This window comes from Leuresthes tenuis, unplaced genomic scaffold (assembly GCF_036924035.1).
Source record: "Leuresthes tenuis unplaced genomic scaffold, fLeuTen1.0.hap1 SCAF_19, whole genome shotgun sequence".
Classification (NCBI taxonomy): Eukaryota; Metazoa; Chordata; class Actinopteri; order Atheriniformes; family Atherinopsidae; genus Leuresthes; species Leuresthes tenuis.
This window is the reverse complement of record NW_027325373.1, coordinates 20,176,123-20,202,145: the sequence shown is the minus strand read 5'-3', so window position 1 is coordinate 20,202,145 and position 26,023 is coordinate 20,176,123. Positions and strand designations below refer to the sequence as shown.

At 41.2% G+C, this 26,023-nt stretch overlaps 2 protein-coding genes across 9 annotated transcripts in view; both read right to left on the bottom strand.

Moving 5' to 3' along the window:
• fcho2 (FCH and mu domain containing endocytic adaptor 2) overlaps positions 1-3,676 on the bottom strand; it is a 46,013-nt gene extending 42,337 nt beyond the window's left edge. For 3 of the 7 annotated variants that reach the window (XM_072371366.1, XM_072371368.1, XM_072371367.1), the window contains exon 1: positions 3,446-3,676. In XM_072371366.1, the coding sequence (XP_072227467.1) occupies positions 3,446-3,478 (33 nt within the window). In that variant the 5' untranslated portion in view covers positions 3,479-3,676. The remainder of the gene's footprint in view (positions 1-3,445) is intronic. The other 4 variants (XM_072371370.1, XM_072371371.1, XM_072371372.1 and 1 more) reach the window with 2 other exon arrangements.
• A 2,150-nt stretch (positions 3,677-5,826) lies between these two features.
• tnpo1 (transportin 1) lies at positions 5,827-25,237 on the bottom strand. 2 transcript variants are annotated; one of them, XM_072371373.1, is made up of 25 exons: positions 25,102-25,237; positions 24,878-24,986; positions 23,348-23,423; positions 22,782-22,931; positions 21,206-21,312; positions 17,164-17,297; positions 16,787-16,868; positions 16,351-16,473; positions 15,684-15,802; positions 15,321-15,381; positions 14,907-15,078; positions 14,556-14,708; positions 14,238-14,463; positions 13,945-14,116; positions 13,612-13,698; positions 13,372-13,479; positions 12,927-13,085; positions 12,752-12,839; positions 12,568-12,666; positions 12,377-12,472; positions 10,481-10,556; positions 9,512-9,611; positions 9,357-9,431; positions 8,986-9,125; positions 5,827-8,876 (listed from the first exon to the last, which is right to left on the bottom strand). In XM_072371373.1, the coding sequence occupies exons 2-24, from the start codon at positions 24,980-24,982 to the stop codon at positions 9,018-9,020; spliced, it is 2,676 nt and encodes an 891-aa protein (XP_072227474.1). In that variant the 5' UTR covers positions 24,983-24,986; positions 25,102-25,237; the 3' UTR covers positions 5,827-8,876; positions 8,986-9,017. The 2 variants fall into 2 exon arrangements, with proteins under 2 accessions (XP_072227474.1, XP_072227475.1); XM_072371374.1 differs by lacking the exons at positions 5,827-8,876; positions 8,986-9,125; positions 9,357-9,431; positions 10,481-10,556 and having other exon boundaries at positions 9,515-9,611.
• Positions 25,238-26,023: the final 786 nt, after the last annotated feature.

Sequence of the window (26,023 nt, the reverse complement as noted above, 5' to 3'; positions counted from 1 at the left end):
TTCCTCATTGTGTAAGCCCTTCTCATAATGCACACCGAGCAGCTCGTCTGGCACACCCAGGAGCAGAAACCATTGCTTCCTCATGCACTCCTGCTATCTTGAGGAACTCAAGATCAATGGAATAACTTTTAGTTTTGAGGACAACGTCAGCATAAACTGTGCAGTTAACCTCCTGCAGCTCATAGGTCCAATATTACAATTTGCTTTGTAAGGTTTTAAAACAGAGCTGAATTTCCCCAAAAATGTAGAGAATTTTCATTTTCATCCGACTCAGCCGAATGTGTTGAACGGAACGTATTCAGCAGTCGATAACTTTATTCATTTATTTAATACTGCCATGTTGCTTGGCAACAACCCAGCTGCATTTCTGCCCCGCTGGATCTGAACGGGGCATCCAATGTAGAGCTGGTCAAAGGTCCACAGGCTCGACCAATGTTGACAATCAGAAATGAGAGGCTTGAAGACCAATTTGAATCCGATCCGATCATAGAACATAGATCTGGCATCCAGCTCCTCGGCTCAGTTTCTTCTGGTAAGGTGTGGTAATGTCCATAGTCTCTCTCCTTTTTCTTTCTCCATCTCTTCCCTCCCTTCTCCACCAGAATTGACGGTTCCAAAAACAAAGCAACAGCAATGCTAGCAGGCAGAGGTACTGAGAGAGCATTTGTTACGCGATGGTGCTCCCGTTCCAGCAAGCAACACGTTGCCCTCACGTTCTCTAAAGCCGTTCACGTTCCCTGATGGTACATTTATGAACGATAAAGGCTGGTGTGTAAGTAACGTTGCAACTGATAACACCATCGAATGCAAACATTGCACATTGTTCAAGACAGCAACTTCTGCAGGAGTCTCGACCTGACAAGTACAGTAAAGCCCCGGATTTTCTTTGAGGACTATGCTTCAACTCATAGATGAGGAGTGTAATTTTTGCTGAGCCAGCCAACCAATCAGAGAAGGACGAGGCTTTTCACGAGCTGGGCCATAAAACAGAAGCGTCAAGTCACAAATATTTGAACGTTTAAACACATAAACCTATTCCAGCAGACCACCCAAACAACACAAAGGACCTCTAAATGAGCATAATATGGGCTCTTTAAACTGAGATCACTTCTATGGCTTCAGTCATGTGACCTTAGAGGTCACAGAGTGGTGCACCCAGCTATCGCAACTCATCAAACTGACAGGAAACACAGGCTGAGCTTTTTTTAAGTATAAACAAGCTGCGTGTTATTTAGAAGACCAATAATAAGAATCAAGAAGACCACACGATGTGACATGTGGGGGGGAGGGAGGTGCAGGATAACTCAAAAAGCAGGTTGATCTATGACTAATTGTGGCTCCTAACTCAGCTTGTATGGATGGATTTGTGAATGACACTTCACATGACTTACCAGAACTTCGGAGCCAAGTAAATTCTGTGTGAGCGTTTCAGACCACACACAAGCATCCAGACAGGGGAGAAAAAGCCATCCTGTTGGCTGTATCAACAGTGTGTGCTTATCACGCTGCCATCTCACTTTCCCATGACATGCTGCAGGCTAACACACAGCATATTAAACATGAGCTCATAGATTCATGTTAGAAAGTCTGCCACCACACCACACCACACCACATACTGAGATCTATCAGCACAAGTCCCAAATACTGAACTTATTTTACACACACACACACACACACAAAAAAAGGGAAATGAGACTGGGCCTGTGAGTGAATCCAGTCAGCGGAAATGCTGCTGCCAGCGACCAGTCAAGTGCATCAACTTTGACAGAGAAACAACATTTCTGCACCATGTCTGGCTCCTAATACCTTAAAGAACTTGTTTTTTTTTTCAGTTGAGGGGAGAAATTTAGATCAGAGATTCAAGCCAAGATTACAAACAAGGAAAAAAGAAAAGCACGTCAGTCCTGTCTCGTTTGCTAAACTGAAAAATCCTCAGATCTGACAGATTCATGCACGTACGTGCCTGCTTGTGGCAAAGATTTGTAGTCAAGTCAAAAGGGAAATGGATGCATCCCCTAATGCCAAGTATGTGCGTGTGTTCTGCATGTTAAACACACAGCTGATCACTGCCATCACTGGATTCTCTTGTGGCTCACTGCAGGGCACAAAGGGCAGATTGAAGAATCAGGAGTGTCTCAGCTCTCCTTTCCCCCCCCCCCGTTTAGTTAATGATGTGATCTCCTTTAGAAATAACAACATGACAGGGCGACAACCCTTTGCTTTCTGAGGCTTAGCTTAAAGTCATTTTCACTTCACATTGGTTATATCAGCTTTGTAAGCGGCAGATCCTCCCCAGCCTTCACCACAAGTAACTGAGGTCAAGTGAGGCTAAAAACTAGGTTCCCACCTTAAAGAAAATATGCCACAGAATAACAAGAGGCTGTTTCCAGCTGAGTTACTGGTTGACTGACAAAGAAAAACTGCAACAGCCTAAAACACAAACATGTCTGGAGTGTACATGTCAGAACTAAAGCCAGTAAGTATGTAAAAATATATGTTTTGGCAACAGTAGATGTAATCTAAAAGGTAAACACCAAAGAAATAAATGGAACAATTAAGTAATGAAGTTAAATACATATTGCCCCTTCTTCTGTCAGCTCATTTACTACATCTATATTAAATATTAAAAAAGAGAGGGGGGAAATCAACCAAGGAGTCCTCATTATTTGAAAGAAGCAAAATATGGCTAAATTTATGAGTAATTATCAGCACCGTGACAAATGCTTGTTATATAAGAGCAGCAGTTGTTTTTACTTTAAATGAGACAGTCTGTCCGCCTGATATTATTCTAATGAGACGTTTTAAAAGGACAGAATCAACAGGAAGACGAGCTTTAACATAGCCACGTCAAATTATCGGCGGTGAGATGACCTTTAGCGGTACACAGGCACAGACTACGCGATCTAACCCACCCACGACAGCAGCAGCTGCCGAAAATATGAACCGATACAGCGAGAGGTAAACTGCTTTTTATGAATCTCCTCTAACTTATTTAAACATCTGGCCTCTCACTGCAACTTTGCTACGGAAGAAAATGACGCGCACAACGAATGGCCGGGACTGACAGCCAAAGCGTCCAATAGCATTCGTGGAATTGACCGTAAACATTCCAAGAAATCCAGACGCAGCCAATTAACGGAAGAAGGGGTGGACGCAGTGAGCTCTCAAGTTAGATAGGTTCACAGAGGCCCAAACCCCGGGGTAGCAAAATAATCGCCGACGAAAATTAACGATGGCCTCGGGGTTGTTGACCGGTTGATCTGGCGGCGCTGGCCAGCGTCACTACCACCGAGAAGGCGTGAGGATCAGACAGCTGCCTCCGCGACGTCAATAATACTTGACTTCTTGCTGACATGGACATGATAGAGAAAGACAACATAGCAAGAGAATAATGAAGAGTCCCACCGGTGTAAACACCGTGAACAATAAAAAAAACACCACCTACCCAGAAATTCTCTAGGAAGTAAGGCGTTATCATCTTGTTCTATTCCTGTCTGCCGCAACTCTTGAATTAGTTGTAATGCAACTTTTAAAGCGTAAATCATCCACGTCCTCCCCCCGTTTCGGTGCTATCTGCCTTCCCCGTTTTCCTCCTCTCTCCCCTTTCTTCTCCCTCCCCACCTACAGACTCCACCTCCACTCGGCTGTGCTGTGCCTTTCCCCTATGGTTTCTTCCCGTTGACTGAGACGGTTGAAACAGCGCTACCAACGGCCGATAATGACACCGGAGTCACGACTGGCCGCTGTAGCTGACTGAAATGCTGCCTTCACGTACTCTGCGTACTCTGCGTAAACGTCACTACACTGATCGTGTTACTACTGCTCGCAAACTGTGCGAAAAACTGAAAAAAGATGAATTAGACCACATCGATATACACAATAAAGTGTTAAACCCCAAATTATACATAATCTGACCTCGGTGTGTAAAATCAACCGTGATACAAGTATCATAGAAAATAAATAAACAATCATTCAGAAACGTTTAAGTGTTAAACCACCCCTAATTTCTTTCTAATTTGCTTTCAGTGATGTTCATGTCATCTTAAAAGTGGTCTTGAACCATAGACCATAGTTCTTCAGGCTTGTTTTTCAGAGGAGTGCATTTTTTATTTGTAGCAGAGCAAAAAAGCCATCAAACTCAAGTAATGAACCAATGTTGTGTCTACACATAAAAGACAACTTAGCAAACAAGCAGTTTTAAAGTGTATCTTTAGACAATTTGTAACTTGCAGCCTTTTGCAAAGGCACATAATTTGATATGATTTCTTTCTCTGTGAACGGTGCCCAAGATAACAGTTTGGCAAGCATAAATGGCATTTTGTACCAACAAGGTGACTCCCAAAGAAGTATTAGATGGAAACGTGGCACATCTCAGAAAGGTGTGCAGTGTGTCCTTAAAATAAAAGCAAGAAACTGGACAAATGGAGGACAAAAGAAGAAGTGGCATGCCTAAATGACTCTACAGCAGATTAGCAGCATTTAAAACTGATGTTCTTAAGAAATCTAACAAAGATCTGACACGGGACCTGATTCATCTAATGTCTCATCAGAAATGGTCTCCATGGAGGAGTGGTGTCAAGAAACCATTCTTAAGGAAGTAAAAGGGAGAAAAGGCTGAGGGAAAGAATGGAACAAAATGGAACAAAAGGCAGCCAAAGAAGAAATTACAGTGCAGCAGCTTGTCTAAGAGGGTTCAGGATGTGTTGAAGAACAAAGGTGCTCATACCAAATACCAGACTTTTGGATTTGTACAAACTATCTTTTTTGTTTGTTTCAATAAATCACCAAACCTTTTTCCAATTTTCCTGGCAATATATACTGAAATGAGGATTGGCTCAAGACTCAAGGCTCAATATACTTAATTCCCCTTTTCACTAATGGCAAAACTAGATTTCTAATAACCGTGGGAAGCTTTTTACATCTTTGGACTCTTCTGCATGTCAGGGTCTTTGAGGTTGGAAATATGAGTCATTCCCCAGTCAAATAGTCTCTAGTTTCTTCCACAGATTCTGAATGATTCCAAAATTCTGATTTAGATTCTAGATACACTGTGACATTAATGTAGAAATTCTAAAAATTCAAAACCCTGTCTAAAAAAAAAAATAAAAACCTTATCAATTCCAACCACAGAATTGTTTTCCAAAAGCTTCCTTCTTTGTCCTGGTGCGACTTATTGCGCCATAGTCCTCCATAGTTGGAATGCATGGGAACAACACTTCAGAAGATGACACCAAAATTGCTCAGAATTGTCAGGATTGGATTCTTCTTGACCACAAAGCAACACTTGCCATGGAAGCATCTCTTTTTGCTACCTCTTCACTTGGGATTTTTTATTATTTGATTTTAAATTGTGTGGTACTCCTTGTTCTTTTCGCCACCATCATTCGGAAACACTTGGATATAGCATTTCAGTTGTTTCCCCATCTTGTGGGCAGCCACAATTTAGAAAGATCAGTTCTTGCTGTGGTTCCAGCTACTACTTGAAAATGGCAAGTAAATAACCAGAATCTGCTGTTCTCAATTTTACAAGCTCAAGTGGTAACACAAGAGGACAGTTGTGTCTCCAACTCTTAAGCCAAAGTTAAGAAGATCAACCCAACTGGTTAATCTAAGTCTATTTCCAAGGTTGTGTCAAGTCTAACCTACAAGACAATCTCGGTATTTATCCTGTTAAACCCCTTTTAAGGTAACAATGTGCATCAGATGAGCTGACTGAAAGAGCCCTGACCAGGACAGAGATGGTTCTAAGCATCCAAGTTTATCTGCATGTTTATGTGGCTTTGCTGTAGCAGGAAAAAAAACTGCACAAAATAAAAAAGTCTGTAATAATGTAAACAATTTATTGGAACAATGTACAGATTCAAGCAATGGAAACCAGTCACACTCACTATATCATCTTACAAATATTACAAAATTACTACAGTACAATATAGAGTCTTTGCATGATCCAAAATATTTGGTGGCCCCAAAATTATTACTTTTTTTCAAATTCAGCAGCTTATTTAAAAAAAAACAAAAAAAAAACAAAATAACAACGAAATAACAAAGTCTATCAAAATTATGTTTTCGCTTTTATTAGCAAAAAAGATGAAGGCAGATACTCTAATCAAGTTTAAAGGCTAATTGAATTACAGGATACAGGAGCTCTTTGACCAGACATTCCTTACGATTGGTGGGTGGCTTTATAAAATACACATTTTCAATAAATCTGAATAGAAATTCAAAACCTGCGTTTGGAGACATAATGTCATTAACTTCCTAACCCTTTTCTCCTTTTCAATTCTACATCACCGGTTTATTTCAATACAGTATACTGTAAATCTATTGCAAAACACCAACAAAAAAAGTATTTGTCACTCATGAAACTGTGCAGAGTTTAAACGGTTTGCTGAAGTCTGATAATCACTTTAGGCAAAAAGAATCTTAAGTATGTGAAAGTTACCCCACCCTTATAGTCACAATTTGACAGCTCACAGTGTGGCAAACATCAAAACTAATGTCAATTAACACCCACGTTTATCCATATCTGACATGAAGGGCAAGCTTTTTTTTTTTTTACTAGTCTTTGTTATGGAGGAGATGCATAAAAGGCATACACATTGGGGGGGGAAATGATAAAAACAAATAACACTGGAACAAAAACAACCTGAGGTTAACATTTAGAAAACACATATTCAAGTGGTGAAACACGACTACAATGTATAGCAGCGGTCAAGTCAGAGTGACAGCACAGTAATAATGGGAATTCTTTCGCATGTTTTTTAGACCTGCAGTCTCACAATGAAAGAGCAGCAGGGCTGTGAACACACCCCATTGAGCTGTGATTACTACATTTTTTTTTGCATGCCAACCAGCTGGAATGTGACAGACAAAATCACTTCAAAACACAAAAATGATGGGAAACATACAAGTATTTGCCTCTGTATTCCATGATGCATTACATCCCGCATTTTACCTCATTAAATATTAAACCTAAGAGACCAGTTATGCATTTTATATTGTGACAATCTAACACATTAAACGTCCACTACTCACCCAACTGCACGAAGATGCTTATTGCATTAGGTAAATACATTTCAGCAGCAATAATTACTTAATCATATGCGTGAGGGTTTTGGCTATGTCATTCATTCAAGCACTTTCTATGTAAATTTATCATGTGCGTTACAAAGGGTTAAAATACTGCAGTTATTACTCTGGCCAGCAGAGGGAAAATGACTGGCTGGGTGTAAAAAAAAAAAAAGAAGAAAAAAACAATACAAACAAGTTGCTATATCTCTCCAACCCATCATGGAATACATTCAGGCTGTGAATTAAACATTTAGACACTTTTAAAAATAAAAACAGCGCAAAACAAGCAGACACGTTAACATTCTTATTTTCACAGTATTTAAAAAACTACATCCAGCTATGGGGAAAAGTTCAGGGAGAGCACTCCAATAAGGTTCATGTGAAGCTTTATAAGTCCCAGTGTTGCAATACATACACGTTTACTATGTACTTCTTAAAAGTTTTGAATTGAAACTCCCCTCCCGCTGACAAATCCCACTATATCCCACTATATGCTGGGCTGTGAGGGGCCACCAACATGCAAGAGATGAAAGCATCCAAGTACCCCACAGTGACAACCACCCGAAACGTTACACAGTCATCCTCAAGATCATGCTTTTAGCACAAGAAGCTAAACAACCAGTAACAAAACTTCAGTACATTGAGAAATAAACATATTCAACATTGATTTGAAATAAATATATTTAACATTGATCCAATGGTTCGTGTGGTTCTGACTGCGAAAGCCACAAAGAATTACTGAGACCGGTTTCGTGTCATAGTGTTATTAAGTCCAATAAACAATAATATAACGAGTCAGGATGCTAACCTGCATGCTCTCCTTCATTTTTCCTTCACGAGGCTCGGACTACATTGAAGAGAAAAAAAATAAATAAAAGACCGTATGCAGCTAAAGCTTGATATGATGAATGTCCGTGTCACATTCACACCACATAACCAGACAGATTCACTCCAACATGACATCACAGCCAAGATTTGACACACCTAAGCTCAGTGTGCAAACCTCGTCATGCTACATTACAGCGGGCTGCTGTAATTCTCTTTTCGAGGAAGCAGAAAGTACTGTTAATACAAATTACGAGATCAAAGAAGAAACTTATCAAATGGCAATGACAGCTGTCAACACACACATCACTAATGTTCAACAGCTTTCCAGAATTATATAAGCATGCTACCAGTTCCCAGAAAAGCTGTTCTCAAAATTGTGCTCTCTGGTGACATAATTACCAGTCTCCGTCCTGCTTACATATAGGAACTGAATGATTCACTTATTTTTGGTGATATGCATTTATGTTATTAAATTATATTTTCCAGGGCTGGATCCAGTAAAATGCATTCTTAACATAACTGATATTCTTCAGCTTTAAGCTCAAATACATCTTGAAGAATCATCAACTTAACCACTAAGATTTCCCCTCACCTAACCAAAATCGAATGCTTTACAGAATTTTGCAATGATTTCTGCACTTTTGCCAGCATCCATTTTCCTTCGTCCAGAAAGTCAGATATTCGGAGGATAAATGAAAAGAGGAAAAAAAAAAGGTGATAATTTCCATTATTTATGATTGAGATGTGATTACACTAATTATCCTCCCATAAGGTTGTTCTGCCAGTCTCATCCTCCCATTGCTTGTGTATGGGGGTATTGAGAACTGCAGCTACGACCAACTCCCTCCCACCCCGTCCACCAGGTCGGGGAGGGGTCCGAACCCCTTCCCTTCCCTCAACAGGCAGACCCTTCCCCCCAGTAAAGGGTAACATGTTCCCTGGGATGGTTCCCCGTAGTTTCTCCCATAGTGAATGACCTGTGCAGAGAAAGGGGGAGGCTCATTAGAAATGCAGCTCAGTTTAAAGACAACATTGCATTAAAACTGAAGCTGTTTTACAACAGTGAATGATGAAGAGTCGACTGACCCCAGTGATGAGGCACAGTGCTGTGGCAACAGTTACACCCCATAAAAGGTTGCCAGTCGTTCCTTCAGCGGCATTGGGAACTGATCTGAGAAGCGCCTCCAGTTCTCCTCTCCCACCTGGTTCTTGAATCCATGAAGGATCTAAAATTAAACACCAGGAAATGTTTATGCCAAATTTAAAACAGAGCAGTGCCCTTTAAAATAGATCTTGTACATGACATGAGAGAATAATCATTAGAGCGTCTTGAGTAGAATCTGCTATTCCTGTCTGTGGTCACTGGGGGCAGGTGTGAGTGGTGAGCAGTTTCATGCTGTGCTGAGAATGTTTCACCATTTGTTCAGTTACTAGTGCCATGCATTTTCAACTTTTACCTTGCAGAACATGTCTCTGAGATCATCTTTTGGATTTACCCAGGAGGCGACTGCGTCACAGAAGAATATAAAATCCTGTTCCAGAAAAAAGAGGTGAGGCAACGTTTTCGACTTCAAGAGCTACCGACAACGTAATGACCACAGTTGGACCTCACCTGCACCACGCCTCCAGGATTCACACTGATCATAGTGCAAATTCCTCTGAATGCAGAGTCTTTCTCCTCATTGTCTCTTATATTTCGTAGAGAGGTGCACCTGACAACAGGGATGGCCAAATTCAACATCAAACTCATCAACAGACATATCCTGTGACAATTCAAGGATAAATCTACGAACAACTTTCACTATGAACGATACATTTATGCATTAATCCAATTCAAGAGAAACAAATATAACCTAAAGCCCTCCTATATCCTTTTTTCCTTCACTGTAAAAACATCAATGTGAGTAGAAACTTGTCTATCATGACTTAAAAACACAACACATTAAGCATGCAAAAAACCCCAATAATAATCAAAAAATTTAAGCAAATATTTTTGCATTTAACACAGCTATCGTGATCTGTAATAACTTCACTTTGTCTACGAGCAGCGTGTTCAGCAAAACCTCATGTATAGCACCTTGAAGATAACATTACTTTTTGAAAGATCGACTAGAGAAGGTTGGGGTAATTCTGGGACAGGCACATGCAGCTGGGTGACTACGAAACGAGAAAGGGATTTAGGAATGCTCTTTAGCATTAAAGACTGCATCCTTTCTCCGTTGTTGAACCAGCAGGCATGTGACAAATCTGATCCCATGCATCTTATAGGCTGTTAGCGACAGTTAAACAATGACAAAAAAAAACTAGAAATTAAACAAATCAATGTATAATACATGAAGGTGCTACTGAGGCAAAAAAACAAATCACAAGTAGGACCTAAAAGAGGACAGGGTTAGTCACACGGCTGGCAATGATTACAAACTGATAAGAAAAAACTGAAAAAGACTTCTTTTGAGAGGGAAAGTGAGGAGGAGGAGGAGAAGAAGGAGAGCAACAGGGGAGAAGAGGGAGGAACAGGCGACAGGTGAGAGGAAGAGAGCAGAGAGAAGATGAATTAAATAAAAGATTGAATAATACACACCAGGGTCTTATAAACTGCTGTAGCATGGGTGCCACCTCTTGAGGACAAACGTAACCAAGACGACCAATTGTTATTGCTAAGGTAACGCAATCACGGTTACACACCACCAAACGCCAACCAAGACATGAGCAATGAGGAGGGGAGGAGAAAAATAAAGAAAAAACAAACAACTCAGAGACATAAATCAACAGAATCTGTGTATGATAATAAACAGAAGATTTCACTAGCGTTGATTATTACTGCCCCTTCAGTCGCGGGGAGGAATGTAAAATATGACAGTCTAAAAAAATACATACAAAACGTTTAAGGGAGAACACATTGACAAGTTTGACAAGACATTCATAGAAAAGGCAAACAATGGCTTCTGCTTTCAGAAACTACCAGGGTCAAGCAGCTCTTCAAATCCAGTGTGTTAACTGAGCGGAATTCGATTCAAAAAGCACGTCTCCTGACACAAGCTAGCAAAAGGTGCAGCATGTGCGAGTGACTGGCCTGAACAAGAGCAGCTCAACTTGGAATTTTGGAGATTTCTCCCTTAAACTCACAAATGTTAATTTTCATAAGAAACAGAAATGTTTTGGAGTGGTTTTTTTTGTTTTCTTTTGGAAAAGGAATGACAGATTACTCCAAGCCAACTACATGGAGGGAGACTAGTATCCAGCACAGCAGGTTCTTATGAGGCAGAGAGGAGGGAGGACCTAAGTTTAAGAGACACAAAACTATGCAACATTCTCATTAACAAACAGGCATTTATGAACAGTCCAATGACACATGCAGAAAGCAGATGGTATGCTCATTAGAGAGAAGTTCAGTGCAGGATCAGCTGATCAGAGTCCCGCCACAGACTCCAAAAATATCACAGCCAAGCCCACTTTCACTGTGGTGCCGTTTTAAAATTTAGGTCCAGTCGTACGCTGGCACTGTTAGAAATAGAGTTAAAATTAGATTTAGACATGGCTGAAAACTCACTGTGATGTTTTCAGTTCACACATTGAAAACATGCCACAGATAGTGGAAGAGTTCAGTCAGACGTTTGAAAAAAAAAAAAATTATAAAAATAAAACAAACATGAATAAACTCCTATGAGGATTCAGCTGGCAGAACAGTGAAAATCATCATGTATCCTGCATCAAACATTGGCCATTCTTAACAACATTTAACATCTATTGGCAGATATGCATTCACATTTAAAGAACAGTAAATAAAAGCAACACAGATACTGACGGCAAACAAACAGGTCCACATCTACAGAGTCCCTGACTGGTCTTTGATTTGGCAGGTCACACTTCACCCTTGCATGCATATTTTCATAAGATCATTTTGACTAATCAAATTAAAAACTATCATTCTAATGGTGGAAAGAAAAGTAGAGTGTAACCACTGAGAGAATATAAGGAATTTTCTATGCTATGTGCCCTACGTTTTCAGGTTTAGGCATTCTCTAAATCATTCTTGATTAGTTATTGTGAGGAAAAATGCCTGAAGTAACTATGTGAGCCTATGGTATTCTCTGCATTTCAAACACAGGCTGAGCTTTGCATTTTGCTCCATTCCAATAAAATACCTCCCCTGTCAGTCAGTTCAGATTAGCAAACTCCAAGACTGGGCTCTTACGTGGTTTCATTTTTCACCAAGGCTTGTCAGGGCTTTATTTTCTTTCATCTCAACTCACAGGCCTCTGTGCCAGGTTACAAATCAACACCTGAAATATTTGGACAAACCTCAGTGAAAACCAGCAAAACCTGTAAGGCTCATTCTTTGGGGAAGGTTGTTTGGACAGATATTAAAGGGCAGGACAGGCATCTTAGAGAGTGTGGTCAGTACTGGCTGAACGGGACCTGAGTGTGTAAGCACTTCCCTGTGTCTGGCTGGCTAAGCACTACCACCGTGTGGTACCTGTGTTTTCCAGTAGAGTCTTTGGGGTATTGGGCCTGTTAATGATCTCCACCAGCTGGTGCAGCACCATGGCAATGTATGGCTGCATTTCAGGCCCTGTGCATGCAGTGAGAATAGCAAATGATGTTAAGATTTAAAGCGCTTTGTGTAAATGGTGACATGTGAATATATGTTGAAAACTAAGTGCTCACCCATTTGTATAGAGATCTCTCCTATTGCCCATGTTGCATTGTTGCACACTGATATTAACTCTGGGTTTAAATTAGTGCCCAGTATGGGCATAAAATCAGCTGAAAGAAAAAGATTGAACAACTTAGTGAGTAACCAACAGCTTTCTACTTAACAGTGCTTCAGAGACAACCGCACAGGACATACCGATGCACGGTTTGACATGTTGGAAACAAGCCTTGGTGAGATCGCCAAGCAGAGCAAAAGAGCTCTGACGCACTTCTGGCATTTTGTCCTGAGCAGACGGCGAGAACAGCAGACTGTTAGTGGGACAAGTTGGATTAAACAGCTTATCTTGCAGGACAATTTGACAGCTCTTCACCTGCATGCACTGGTACATGAGGGTGAGGATGTTGCTACGAGCAACCAGCTGCTCAATGGTGCCTCCTAAACCCTCAGCCAGTCCACTAAGAAGATCCAAAGCCACAATCATGAAGTCTTTATCGGGGGATTCATACTGGTCTGGCTGTGACTGATGAAGCTAGAGAGAAAAGCAGAAGAGAGGGTAAGCTTATGATCAGTTTAATATGAATGACTGTATGACAGTAATTCTGAAACATCTATGGATAAGATGTAGTGATTCCACAGCAGAAGCATTGTCTCCCTGAAAAAAGTGAGCTTGCATCAATTCACTTTTTCACCACTTGAGGGCAGTGCAGCTGTCTGTAAACAACACTAACCCTCCATGATCCTTTAAAATGATCCTTTTGGAGAATTAGAGGACTATCAAGTAAGTGATAGATGTGTGTATGCAAACCTACACACACCATAGCCTGAGCAAGAGTCTTCTGGACCAGGTTGACACAGCGTTGGTACACAGGCTCACAATAGGGCAGGAAGCCACTCTGCAGGGCTGTGGCCACAGAGGATAGACACTGAGGAAGTAGGCAGGGGGTTATTGTCAGCGGTTGGCCCAAAGTAAGCCACTGAGATCAAATTCTAATGAAAACCACTGATATGATGTATAGAGAGTTTTAGCAGGCGCCAACCGTGTACAGGAAACTCACTTCTAATAAAGGGAAAAGATCTTTGTCTTCATCTTTTAGCTGGTTCCATTTCTGGATCAATGGTGGCATCAGCATCTGGATGTACTCCTAATAAATAAGAGAGATTAAATAGGTGACTATGGTCATTACAATTATGAAAGCACTCTTCTCCTAAACAGTCGAACAAATATGGCAAAGAAGAATTGTCGATGCTTTTTTACCTTCTGGTAGGCTGTCTAAAATCTACTAACATAACAAAAGTCAAATGAGGGAGCAGAGGTACAACGATCTGTGCCAGTGTGAAATTCACACAGAACTGTGGCGTGAGACTGCTCATGAGGCTGTTCTGCATACCGGTTTGTTGAGATGGTGCCCCACCGAATCTGCAAGCGTTCCTATTGCGTCATAAAGAATGAGCAGATTTTTGTGCTGGTACTTGTTGAAAGCGAACACCAGTGTGTCCAGGATGAATGCCAGGTAGGGTACAAGCTCTGTACAAGCTTCCTCTTCCAAAGTGGCAAAGGCACTGGTGGGGAGAGAATGAAAACTCATAAAAGGAAAAAGGAAGATATCAACACTTCAAAAGCCAAACAAGCTTCTTTGTGTGCTGTAAAATGACTCGGTTTTTGTCTGGGTTGCTTTCGTACCTGCAGGCGGCCTCCTGCACACGCTTGTTGCTATCCAGAATACGTTTGAGCAGCTCCGTCATTAAAGGCTTCAGGTAAATATCTGGGGGCTGGCTGACAACCCAGTGCGCATAACGGCTCAGCGTCCAGCAGGTGATGGATCGCACCAGTGCTTTTTTATCAGACAAGCACTGGACGAGATGTGGGATGAGCTCAGGCAGGTATAGGATCATGCCTTGCATACAGCCTAAAGAAAGGATAATCAAAGTGTATTTTCAAGCAGGCCTTTGTTTTCAGTCTTCCACCTGATCTTTTCTTCTCCCTATCCTCCCTTCTTACCTTCAGCTATAGCCCCAAGCACAAGGATGCCAGACTCTTTAACTACCCACTCTGGATGAAAAAGCAGCTCTTTGAGTAGGGGGAGGATGTGCAGCAACAGATCATCTCTGAACACGTTGGCCAACACATCCAATGCTGCGGCAGAGCACTTACCTAACATTTGGAAAGCCGCACAGACACACACAGGAAACAGAAACGTGTAGACAAACGTGCAAAAATACACACAAAGAGAAGAAAAGTAATAAACACACCGTTTGCCAGCTCTCAGCAAAGTTAAATGCAGAAATGATGAAAAACTGTTTAGAAATGGAGACTTCCAGACAGCTCCATTTACATGTGCACCAAACTCACGCAGGTTCCAATCAGAGATAGTATCATCATCATCATCCAGTTCATCATCCTCATCATCTTCGTCTTCAATCCCATCACCCTCATGCTGCTGGGCAACTGTGCGGGAGCGGTGGAAGCGTGGTCTGATGTCTTGCTCGTTGTCTGGAATGGCTTCGTCTTCCTCAATGTCCCCCTGATGGGAAACATATGGACTATTCATATTTTGATTAAACTAAATGGTGATTGGGCTTTGTGTTATAACTGCATTTGGTGCAAGATGGATTTAGTTATCTGCAAATGTTTGTCCACAAATAAGCACAACTTAAGATATACAGGGACAGTCTGGGCGACTTAATGCAACTGCGTGTCATCTTGAGTCATGGAGCAATTCATCAGTGTACCTCCAGGTACACATTTTACAGTATATAAACTGACCTTGAGCAGAATAATGTCAATCTCCGAATATTTCATCCCGTTGACAAGCACCGGAGTGAGCCTGGAGCAAAAGCAAGGATGGAAATTATGTGAATAAAGGGCAAGGATGGGTCAGAGCTCACAGGATATCACTCATATCATATTTCTACTTTGGGCAGTTTAACATGGCAGAGTGGTGACAGATGTTACAACTGAGGTCAACAGACGGTGGGGGTTCTTAATCAGCCCCCGTGAGGAAGAATATCATTCTGTTGCAAGGCCCTCAGTAACTCACTGCCAAGGCTGCTATCAATCAACTGCTCTTAAACTTACAGAAGCACTTGAGTGTTTGTGTATTGTATGAACTTGTGTGTGCGTTCTTACTGGGAGAGGTGACCACACAGCACTTCCTTACACACCGGCTGCTCCGCCAGCGTGAGCCAGAACTCACAGGCCTCAAGAGCAACATTCTCATCGTGGTCCTGAGTCCTCTGAAGCATGTACTGCAATTTAAAAAAAAAAGGGAGGGGGGATTTAACCTTTTAGTTTAAAATGCTGCACATCTCATTTGACTCGTGCATCATGTCTGCAGCCTGAGACACAAGTTACGTCACATGTCCACAGGGCATCACCAGGAGCATTTTTAAACAGGTATGAGAGGCGACTGTCTAATGTTGTTACTGTCACAACGTCCCATGAACTGACCAAATCCAAAGAGAAATTTCTTTCGGAACTTTCCAACACTCCTCTGGCCCTTTTGCATCTATTAAAATGCATCATTTTTAAAGTTCTGGCCATGAATGTGTGGTATGATTTCATTACAATATGCGACTGTGGTAGACTGTGGTAGACCATCAACTCAAAATCATCTGCAGTGTGACTGTTTACTGCACAGAAGAAACACAAATCAAAGTGTAATAAAGCGGCACACTGCACCGGGGAATAAGAAAACAATTTCTTGAAGGTACAGTTTATTCCTGGCTTTGCTCTTTGCCTTTACAAAAAAGAAAAGAAAAAAAGTTTCAGCCTGTTGGCTGCCAAACGCACTCACCTCTATGATGTTGTGCATGTGTGGCAGGAGACGATCCAGACGAACCTCCAGCAGCATGACAAGAGCTCTGCAAACATTCTTCCTCACTTCTGGCTCCTCGTCTGTCGCCAGTGCAAACAGGTTCTATAGAAGAAGGAAGCCAACACTTATCAGAACATAAATAATAGCCGTAACGTTTATTACATAGAATAGCTGTGTTGTATATTTGGTCTGAGAATGTAATATAGCATAAAGGGACATCTTAACTCTGACAGTTCTTCACTTCAGCAATCTGCTGCTTTATCATTTCATCTTCTAATGTTTGAGCTCCATAAACACTTTAAATCTAATAGCCACTTCTTCAACGTCCCACTGATGGGAAATGTATGGAATGAAGACACTCATCATCTCTATACCCAGCACTGTACGCCTAAAGATGCATTTGGTTCAGACTTGCCTCAATAAAAGGGTCGATGTGAAGCATGAGAGCCTGAGTCCTGCTGATGATGAACTGATTGACGCAGGCGATAGCATGAGACCTGCAACACAACAACTGCCACTTAGGAGTCACACCAACATCTTTTTCCTCAAATGTTGCACACTATAAATGCAGCCTCTGCATTTATAGTGTGCAACATTTGAACAGAAGGATCTCTTTTCTTGTTACAGTGTAATTCAATTCAACTTAAGCCTGAATGCATCATCATTTTCATGAAAATAAGTAAAGGGCATTTTATGTGTATAGTATAAATTCAAAGAATTTGTGAAAACTAAATACTCTGCCATACATCTTCTAAAATAGATTATTCTTTGAATAAAATATGGAAACAATACCTAATCTTAGGACTGTTGTGCTTAAAAAATTGCAAGAATTTGGGGATCATGACGTTAAGAGGACGGTCCAGCATGTCACTGTCCAGAATCTCTGCAGAGTCCTCGCAGATCTTCTGCAGTGCTCCGAACGCTCCCTGGGGACAAATAAAAGGCAAGAGGATAGACAGAGTAAACACTGAAGAATTCCCCGATCTGGACACAGTGCAAGATTTATCAGCTCTGCAAATAATCACAAAGACACACAGCCTATATCCCAAAAGACTGAGATGCAGCAGAACATTTTAAACCCAATCTTAATGCAGGTCAGACTGCAGCTATGGCCTGCAGAGGATTTCAGTTATCTATTTATCTTTATTATTTGCATTTTTAATGCGTTTTAAAACCAGATACAATTTGTTTTTGCAGTCTACAAATAGCAGTATACACATGGGGTCTTCATTAAGCATGAAAGATACAGCTAAGAATTTTTGTCACAGTGCACGCGACCAAAAATGTCCTGTTTCCTCATCCATCTTCAAAAGGATTCATCCACGTCTGCTCTAATAACCTTCAAATGGTTGGCAAGCAGTCATACATACACATACACACACACACACAGAGACCCAAACACATTTTTCTTCATATTAGCTGCTTGACAGATGTTTAGTATGCATGCTCACGACATGCTGCAGACTTCAGCGTCTCTCACACAAAAAAAATGCAGGCTGGAGAGCAGATACAAGAAGGAGCAAAGCGCAGACACAGACGCCAGCTAAACTGTGTTTCCATGGAAACCGCTTCCATGTCAGCATTCCTTTTAGATAACTAGATAGAGAGCAGCCTCCAAAAAAATGTGGGTGATGAAATGAGACGAAGAGGGTAACGGTGTCAAGGTCAGAAACGGGTACTTCATCATTTAGAAATAAAAATGATATGAAACAGACAAAAAACATTTTTTAAAAAAACCTTTATGTGCAGAGGACTGGTGCTTAGGCTTTGGAGGATAAAATATATCAGATATAGATAGCTAAAAAGGCGCAAGATTAGAAATGCACATTAACGCAAATAAAGCCAGCTTTAGCTGACTGGATGAGTGCTGTTACAAAATGTTTGGAAACATGCGCTGAGATATTAGTCCATTACCATTAATCCAATGCAAAGACGTGTGGAGCGAGAGAAAAAGGCTGCTCGCAGTGACGTCAAAACATAATACAGGCGTTTGAGTGTCAGCAGAGAAGGGCAGAGAAAAGGGAGTGTCCTGAATGTAATCCTCCTTTCAACTCCTGCGATTGAAGGTCATTCAACGCGGGAATGCAAACCACGCAGATGACTGCAAGCCGGCTCAAAGAGAAATATGCATTTTGTCAATTAAAGAGCCCTGGAAATCTGAAGAATATTAACGGCATAAATATGGACTGAGGTGACAATTGGAGCATGCGTGCTTATTTTCCCTAAGGAGGAATCATCCTGACCCTCACAACACGACTGCAACCACTTGCCAGCTGCCATTAATCAAAACAGTAAAACTGTTCAAGCAAAAGCTATTTAAAGCCATCCACCGCCATTCAACTTGGCATCCAACACACCTGCTTGTTTCTTTTTATAGAGGCAGAGAAGGGTAATATGCGCTAACGCAAAGGGTGCTTCTTCCACCAAACAAACAAAAGGGACATGGCAATTAACAGTTTACTCTTAATGTTACCATGGCGATTAAAATGGTTAAATAGTCATAAAAAGTCAACCCATTAGTCTAAGCTACAATTTTAGTGGGAAACATTTTCGCTCTGCGTGAGACTGTAGAGCTAATACAGAGATAAAAATGACCTTACATACACATAAAACATGTATAGTAACCGAATGGTTGAAGGCACAGCACGCATTTCTCATTGCTTAAATTACAAAGCACAAATAGTTCAGAAACTGTACACTGGCTGTCATCAAATATATTCCCCACATAGACATCAAAGTCCCTGGATTATTTAGGGGAGCCAGTAACAGTCAGCAAAAAGTGAGTTGGCACCACCCAGATATCGGCTGTCCCTAGTAAAGTTACAAGGTCTGCTGTAGAGCTGACAGCACTCACTCTGCTCCGTGACACCCGTTAAAACCTTCACAAATCCAGCAGGAGAGTGAGCAGAGCACCTCCTCTGCCAAAAACATCCCCAAACCTTCCCGGATTCTTCCCCGACATGTGCTCCGACTCTGCAACATGAAATTCAGCCCGCTTCTCTGTGCATTCTTTCTAACAACCAGCCGCAATCACATACCTCAAAGAGGTGCATAACAGAGGCTCTTTTTATAAGACAAAAATCCCAAAGTGATACTGCATTTATCTGGATTTATCTTTCAATTAGCGAGAGCAAGCAGAAAGACGACTTTCAGGGTTAGTTGCCTGCATTAGCCTGTGTTTAACTTAGAATATTAAGATGAGCAAGACAGCTGATCATTAAAAATATCTGTAGTAGCAAGACTAATGTTTGTCTTTCATTTTCAACTGGATAGAAACATATTAGCGTCAATTCAACTATCAATTTGACTTTCAAATCCAAATTATTCTCTGAATAATCAGCAGAAATGGGTTACTACAACTGTGAAAAATGCCCAAAGATCAAGAGTATATCGCCAAAGTAGTGGCATTTTAAAAAAAAGGTTTTATAGAGTATAATGAATATCCCAAAATAACAATATTTATGTTGGTTTAATTAACAAACAAAATTGGGAAACATTTAATTCTACATCAAACTTTAAGAAGCTTTCCACTCTGAAAGCTGCTTTTCTTAGATATAGCAACTTCACTAAGGAGTTTTTACATCAGGTCGCTGTTCAGTGTTAAGCCTCGTACACACACTCACACACACACACTCACTCACACACACACACACACACTACAACATCCTCTGCAGTAAATAGCTGACCTAAATCTCAGCTTCTGAATGAGAGGCTTGCAGTGGTGTCACAAGGGGATACGCGATTTTGGTTTTTTTTTTTTGGTCCCATCGTTTTCCTAAAATTTCACCCTAAAAGTCACGCGGACATTCCTGCTGCGAGCAGCGATGACTAATCCCATCGGGACACATTTATGTCGCCTCTCGATTCGGCTAAATTTACCACAACACTTCAACACAACACGCCGCCTGGATTCAGCGTAATCTCACATACATGTCGCACACAAACGCAGCCGATAGCATATTAATGACCATGAAGTCGGGTGCAGCAGCAGCAGCATGAAATAAATCCGATGATCTAACATCCAAAACAAACTACTCCACCGTCATCTATGCGAGTACCGAGCTTTTAGCCACCATTTCAGCGTAGTACGAGTAGAAGTGCTGATTGCATCTAAACTGATATCATTAAAAGCTTTGTCCTCAACGCAGTCAAGAAGTTCTAAGTACTATACTCTGGAGCTTTCAGGGGAAATAACGAGATGGTTCCAAAAAATGGATAACGATGGATTATAGATTTAGAACAAACGTGAGGGATATGACAAAACAGCAGCATGTTCCTTTTGCACGTATGCACAGCATAAAATCCATTCTGGGTGATTACGAGCGACATGACTGAAAATGGGGTCATATGGTTTACTGGCAAGGATAGAAAGGGAATGATGATTCCATGTTGAATAATCTGTAGTAGCTGGTGCTCCAGCTGTGAGGCTGCCTTTAGCTCATCGAGCCAGCAAGATGCCGTCCAGATGCTGCTTTATAGACGACCCAACTCTTTCCTTTCCACCAGAAATGAACAAACAAACAAACAAACAAACAAACAGACAGACTCTGGACTGTGTGTCCTGAGAGAGTAACATGCCTGCTTAGAACCTACTAAGACAAATATGTGTGCTTCATTTCTGTCCCTTCTTCTCTTCCTCACATTTCAAGGGCAAATATCCCATTTAGTCCATCTTGTGATGAGCAAAAGGAGCACTGAGGAATTGTTTCCAACATAATTGCTTCATGCATAAATCCTCCGCACACGCATGCATAACTTACGGTACGATGTAATCCCCCCCCCCCCCCCCCCTGACTCATATGCCAGCACCTACATCTGAATTCTTCTTCCTCACCTCACATGTGTTGTAGTCCTCAGAATCCAGCAGTAGGCAGAGTTTGGGTAGAAGCTCGGGCCAGTTTTGTAACTCCCCCTTGGAGGCAATTGTGGTGATGAGGATACCTGTTGTTGGAGAAATTTATTTTTAGCTACGCTCATGTGACAAAACTACTACTCCAACTGCTGATTAAAGCTGGGGTGGGGATGCATCTGGAAAAAGGAGGAAAAGACTGAGAATTTGAAACAGCCTTCATCGTGCAGCTCTCCTCTCTCAGCCCACCGGATAAGCATGCGTGAATGCATGCGTTTCACCCAGCTACATGAACATGAACTTCAACTAGCCACAGCTGCTGCTGTGCATCTTTGGTTTTGGTTTGCGAAAGGTTAGACGGTAAGGAAGATTTATCGCAGCCAGATTTAGACTTTACAGGAAAATTAAGCTAGTTACCAGACCATAAAACAGAGCACAAGCTCAGAATGTAGTAATAACTGGACCTCGCTCTGATTTCATGGGCAAACGTTGACAGGTTTAATGCAAGGAAAGCATGAAGAGCTCTACCTTCCCCTGACTGACTTACAAAACAAGTCTGAACAGAATTTCCTCCAATTAAAAAGGTTCTGTGTGGAGAGGCCCATCTTTAAAAATCAACTTACATTTTCTATGCAGATTTATTCCCCCCCCTGACTCTTCTCAAATAGTTACTGAGGTCACGTGATGACATTTTTGGGAATTTTTTTCATGTCACAGAAAAACAAAACGTCCCTTTGTCAGTTGTTCCAGTGTCGCACAGCGTCTCTACCTCTGAAAAGGCCTGCAAGTGCTCCAGAACACCAGGTGGTATTTTCAAAGCCCCTAAAGCAGAGTACAGAGGAGGCGCAAAAGCCCAGTGTTCTCCTTCACATGCAATCAGCTAAAAGTTACTGTCTCCCCCAGCACCAGCAGACTGAAATACTCTTCTTTCCAATCAGTCAGCAATATCACTACAACAAAGAGATTAAATGCAGGAAAAAAATTAAACCTCTCTCCTTCAGTTTGAATGACTTTGCAGACACCAGTTTTGACAGTTTTGGTTTGCAAACGGAGCAGCAAACGGTTAGAACAAACCAGAATTCTCCTCATACGCATTTCACTGAAAAGCGTTAAAAAGCTGGCCTTAATTATGCCTTTAAAGAAATGAAAAATAAATAGATAACCAAGCAAACATTTACAGATAAGGGACGCAACAACATGATTATCATGACCAAAAGCAACATATCAATAGAAAACTTGGAAATAAATGTGTTACTAGCAGTAAAATTCATCTTTATATTTTAATCCTATTTTTAACCTGCTGAGATTAAATCAACTTACTATCCGTTCCTTATCAACAAGATATTAACATTAGCATCAATACTGGGTATTTCGCAACGCCTTTAATAGAGATAGAAAACTATATCCACTACCCATCAGTGGCTATTCCTGTGAACATGTGTATCCTGATCCGTCTACATTAACTGTAACTACAGAGAGCCTCAAGATAACTTGAGTAAGGTTTTAAATTAAATATACCAGCAGACTATGTCGGCTAAAACACATCATGGATGCAACTTACCCACGGTGGCCCGGATGAGGGGAGAAGAGTCTCCGATGTTTTGGAGGCACTCGCTCTTGATGAAATCAGACACGCCATTAGGGAAGTTCTGATAGTGAGCTTTCACATTGTTCTTCAGTATCAGTCCGCTCAGGGAGCGAGTCGGTTCATCTTGGAAGAGAGGAGAAAGAAACCAATGAAGGCTGGTAAAAAGCCAAGAGGAAAGCCGCTGCGATCTGGTGACTAATTTGTTAATTGTTCACAGGATCTTATTGTCATGACATGTCTGGCTTATAGCATCTAAGCTAGTAACGGTGGTGTAGCAGCATCCTAAAATGTCTTAACACCATTAAACATTTGGGTCATGTACTGTGCAGACAGTCGAGCCAAAAGTTGTGCCTATGCCAGGAATTGGGTTTAAAATTAGAGTGACCCATATTCTGAGTGCCACATCATCTGTAGCAAAGATGCCATCGGGTCACCCGAGTCATGGCCAAACAGACATGTCAGCGAGCGGTTACATAAAAATGACATGCTGGAACACAAAGCAGTCACGACAGGACAACACGGACAGGCAGGCCACTTACCTTCTGATTTTAATTTCGTCAAGACAAATATCAAATAGTTGTTAAAGTCTGGAAACTGGTTCAGCTGCTCAAGTCTCTGGTAGAAAAAGATGGTTGAGGATCACAACTGCACACTCAGCAAGTTAAAAGTCATGGAGCACATTACAACTCTAATCTGTGGAAGCCAAATCATGTCAAAGGAATTTATTTTTTCATCCACAGGAGGGCAGAAAGAGCAGCATCGGTGTGTTTATATGGTATAATGTAACGGCATCATGACGCCAGCATGTGCACGTTTGTAGGGGGTCATGAATATGTCATCTGGACTCTAAGTGAACTAAAACGTTAAGTGTCCGGCCAGATGGCGTCTTCAGGGCTATAAGAGCAGCCCATCTATAAGCTAATGATGCAGCACATGTGAAAGATTACATAAGCAAGTCACTTAGGATCAGCATGCAACCACACAAAAACATTTGGGCCGGCAGCACCAAGCACAGGATCATTTTTCTATGTTAAAGTAAGCGCTGATGTGAGCTGATAGCTCATTTGCATCAACAACAACAACACTGCACAAGCCACATGATTACAGAGATAATAAGGCATCGAAAACATCTTTCAAGCAGCTTTTATGCCCGTTTATGCCAGGCTGGCTGCATTTTCCTGGGTGTTTGGTGCAAGGTCTTGCCCTTTCATCTGGTTGGGCGTTACCAGGGTAGAATGTCAGGCATGTTTCATTTTTATGATACGAATGCTGATAATTTCTGGCACTCCTTTGACAACTGAGCTGGAGTCACCGCAAAAAGCTCAAATTACAGCAGCGGCACAGAGGCTTAATTTCTTTTTGCTTCACCTATAAGCCGAGTTATTTCTGCCCACATGATAGATAGAATTCAGCTTTCAATTACAATTAATGTCATGTGAATTTTACACATTTTTAATTTAATGTGGCACAAGACTGTCCTGCAACCTCAGTGTAAACAGCTAATTGTCAGAGCATGGCATTTCTGTGAAGACTGTTATTATCCTGTTGTGAAATCATATATTTAGGGCTTTAGAATATGATTATCACATATTTATAGCTGTACTTAATTCAGATTTGTCCCAATGTATATATATCAGTAAAAATACCCAGTTTTTTTACCTCAGGTTTTCAATTCAAACCAAAAAGGACGGTGTCTTATCAAGTTTCAGCCGCTGTGGGGGTACAGGAGCAATGTTATCAAATTAAACATATTTGTCCGTCAGACCAAAATTCAAAGAAAATATTTTCATATAAACAACTGACGACGTTTGCTTTTGGATTATGAGCAGAATCCGTCGCCCTCTAACGTCACATATGGCCATATTGAGGAGCTGACCTGTTTTGCTTGAAGCCTGCTGAGGTTATCAGTGACAAAAGCACCAACTGATCATCACGAGCGTACCTGTTTGTAACGGTAACCACCCTGGCTAGTATTAGCTATCGCTAGCCTGTTGAATCTCTATAGTCTTATTAAGCACTACCAAACAATAACATGGGTTATCATCCGTGTGTGGATCAGTAAAGGATACTTGCTGGACGGATCTCTGCGTGGACGTATCTGGCGACTGAGACTCTTTCAGCAGCTGTAATATCTGCTGAAGTCCCTGCTCGTCTGGCTTCCACTCACACTCCATCTTGCTGCCGCGGATAAAGAAATAACATAAGCTCATACAGAGGTTTCGTTACCCGACAGCGCATATATGCGTCCTCCCAAACAGACAAAGACATGCAGAAAATGCAGAAAAGCTTTTACCTCTTCTGGCTTTGCCGACGAACTCGAGTGTTGTTGCCTTTCTGTTTAAATATGACTGTCTGTCTGGGTTTTCAGACATGGGCCCGTCACGGCAGACACATCCGTTCTTCCAGCCAGACGAGAAAGCTCCAGGTCATACAGCCTAGCGTTGATTATAACTTGACGGCCTCATCAGCTGACAAACAGCTGAATGGTCCTAGTGTTTGTCGTGTTAAAGCCAGACGTTCAACATAAGGCTTCCTTTTATTTATTTCCTTCTGTTGCTCAGCGGCTACACGAAGCTGATATAATATCGTACACTTACAAGTCCAAAATTCTTCAGCATTTGTTAAAAAAAATTACGGACTTTAGGAAAGAAAATCATAAGTGAATTATAAGAAAGGTTTCAGGAGAAAAACATTCACTTATAGAATTTCCGACGGTCCATGAAAGCATTACTGCTCGCCCTAGGGTACAGTGACGTTGCTGCTGAGAAAACAGCGCCATCTTGAGGTTTAATTTCAATTAAACAAATGTAAGTATACAGGGGTTATATGAATAATTTTAGTACACTGTCCTTGTACTATTTGTTTGAAATATACTGTGTAGTGTAGTATATTCTTAAAAGACCCTAGAACTTAAAGTTTTTTTTGTTATTTTAGGACGTTAAATCGAAAGTGAAATAATTTGTTATCATGAAAGCAATACAAAGATACTACTGCAGCATAATTACACTATCAAAATAAACACACGTGATACACTGATGTAGCAAAATAAATGTATTATCAAATTATGTACTTTTTTCTGATACAAGGCTTGGTAAACAAGTAGACAGAAAAAAATGGTAATCCATTGAGTAGATCTGACAGCCTACAGTATTTGTCGTTTGTGTCCAACAGGAATCAAATCACTGTCTTTTACATGAAAGTCACACAATCTCTTA

Coding starts and splice junctions, on each gene's coding strand:
- tnpo1 (XM_072371373.1), bottom strand. CDS start 24,982: ATGGAGTGTGAGTGGAAGCCAGACGAGCAGGGACTTCAGCAGATATTA. Junction 16,869..17,163: donor CACAACAGTCCTAAGATTAG/GTATTGTTTCCA, acceptor GTTGTGTTGCAG/GTCTCATGCTATCGCCTGCG. Junction 9,432..9,511: donor ATCCTGGAGGCGTGGTGCAG/GTGAGGTCCAAC, acceptor TTTCTGGAACAG/GATTTTATATTCTTCTGTGA.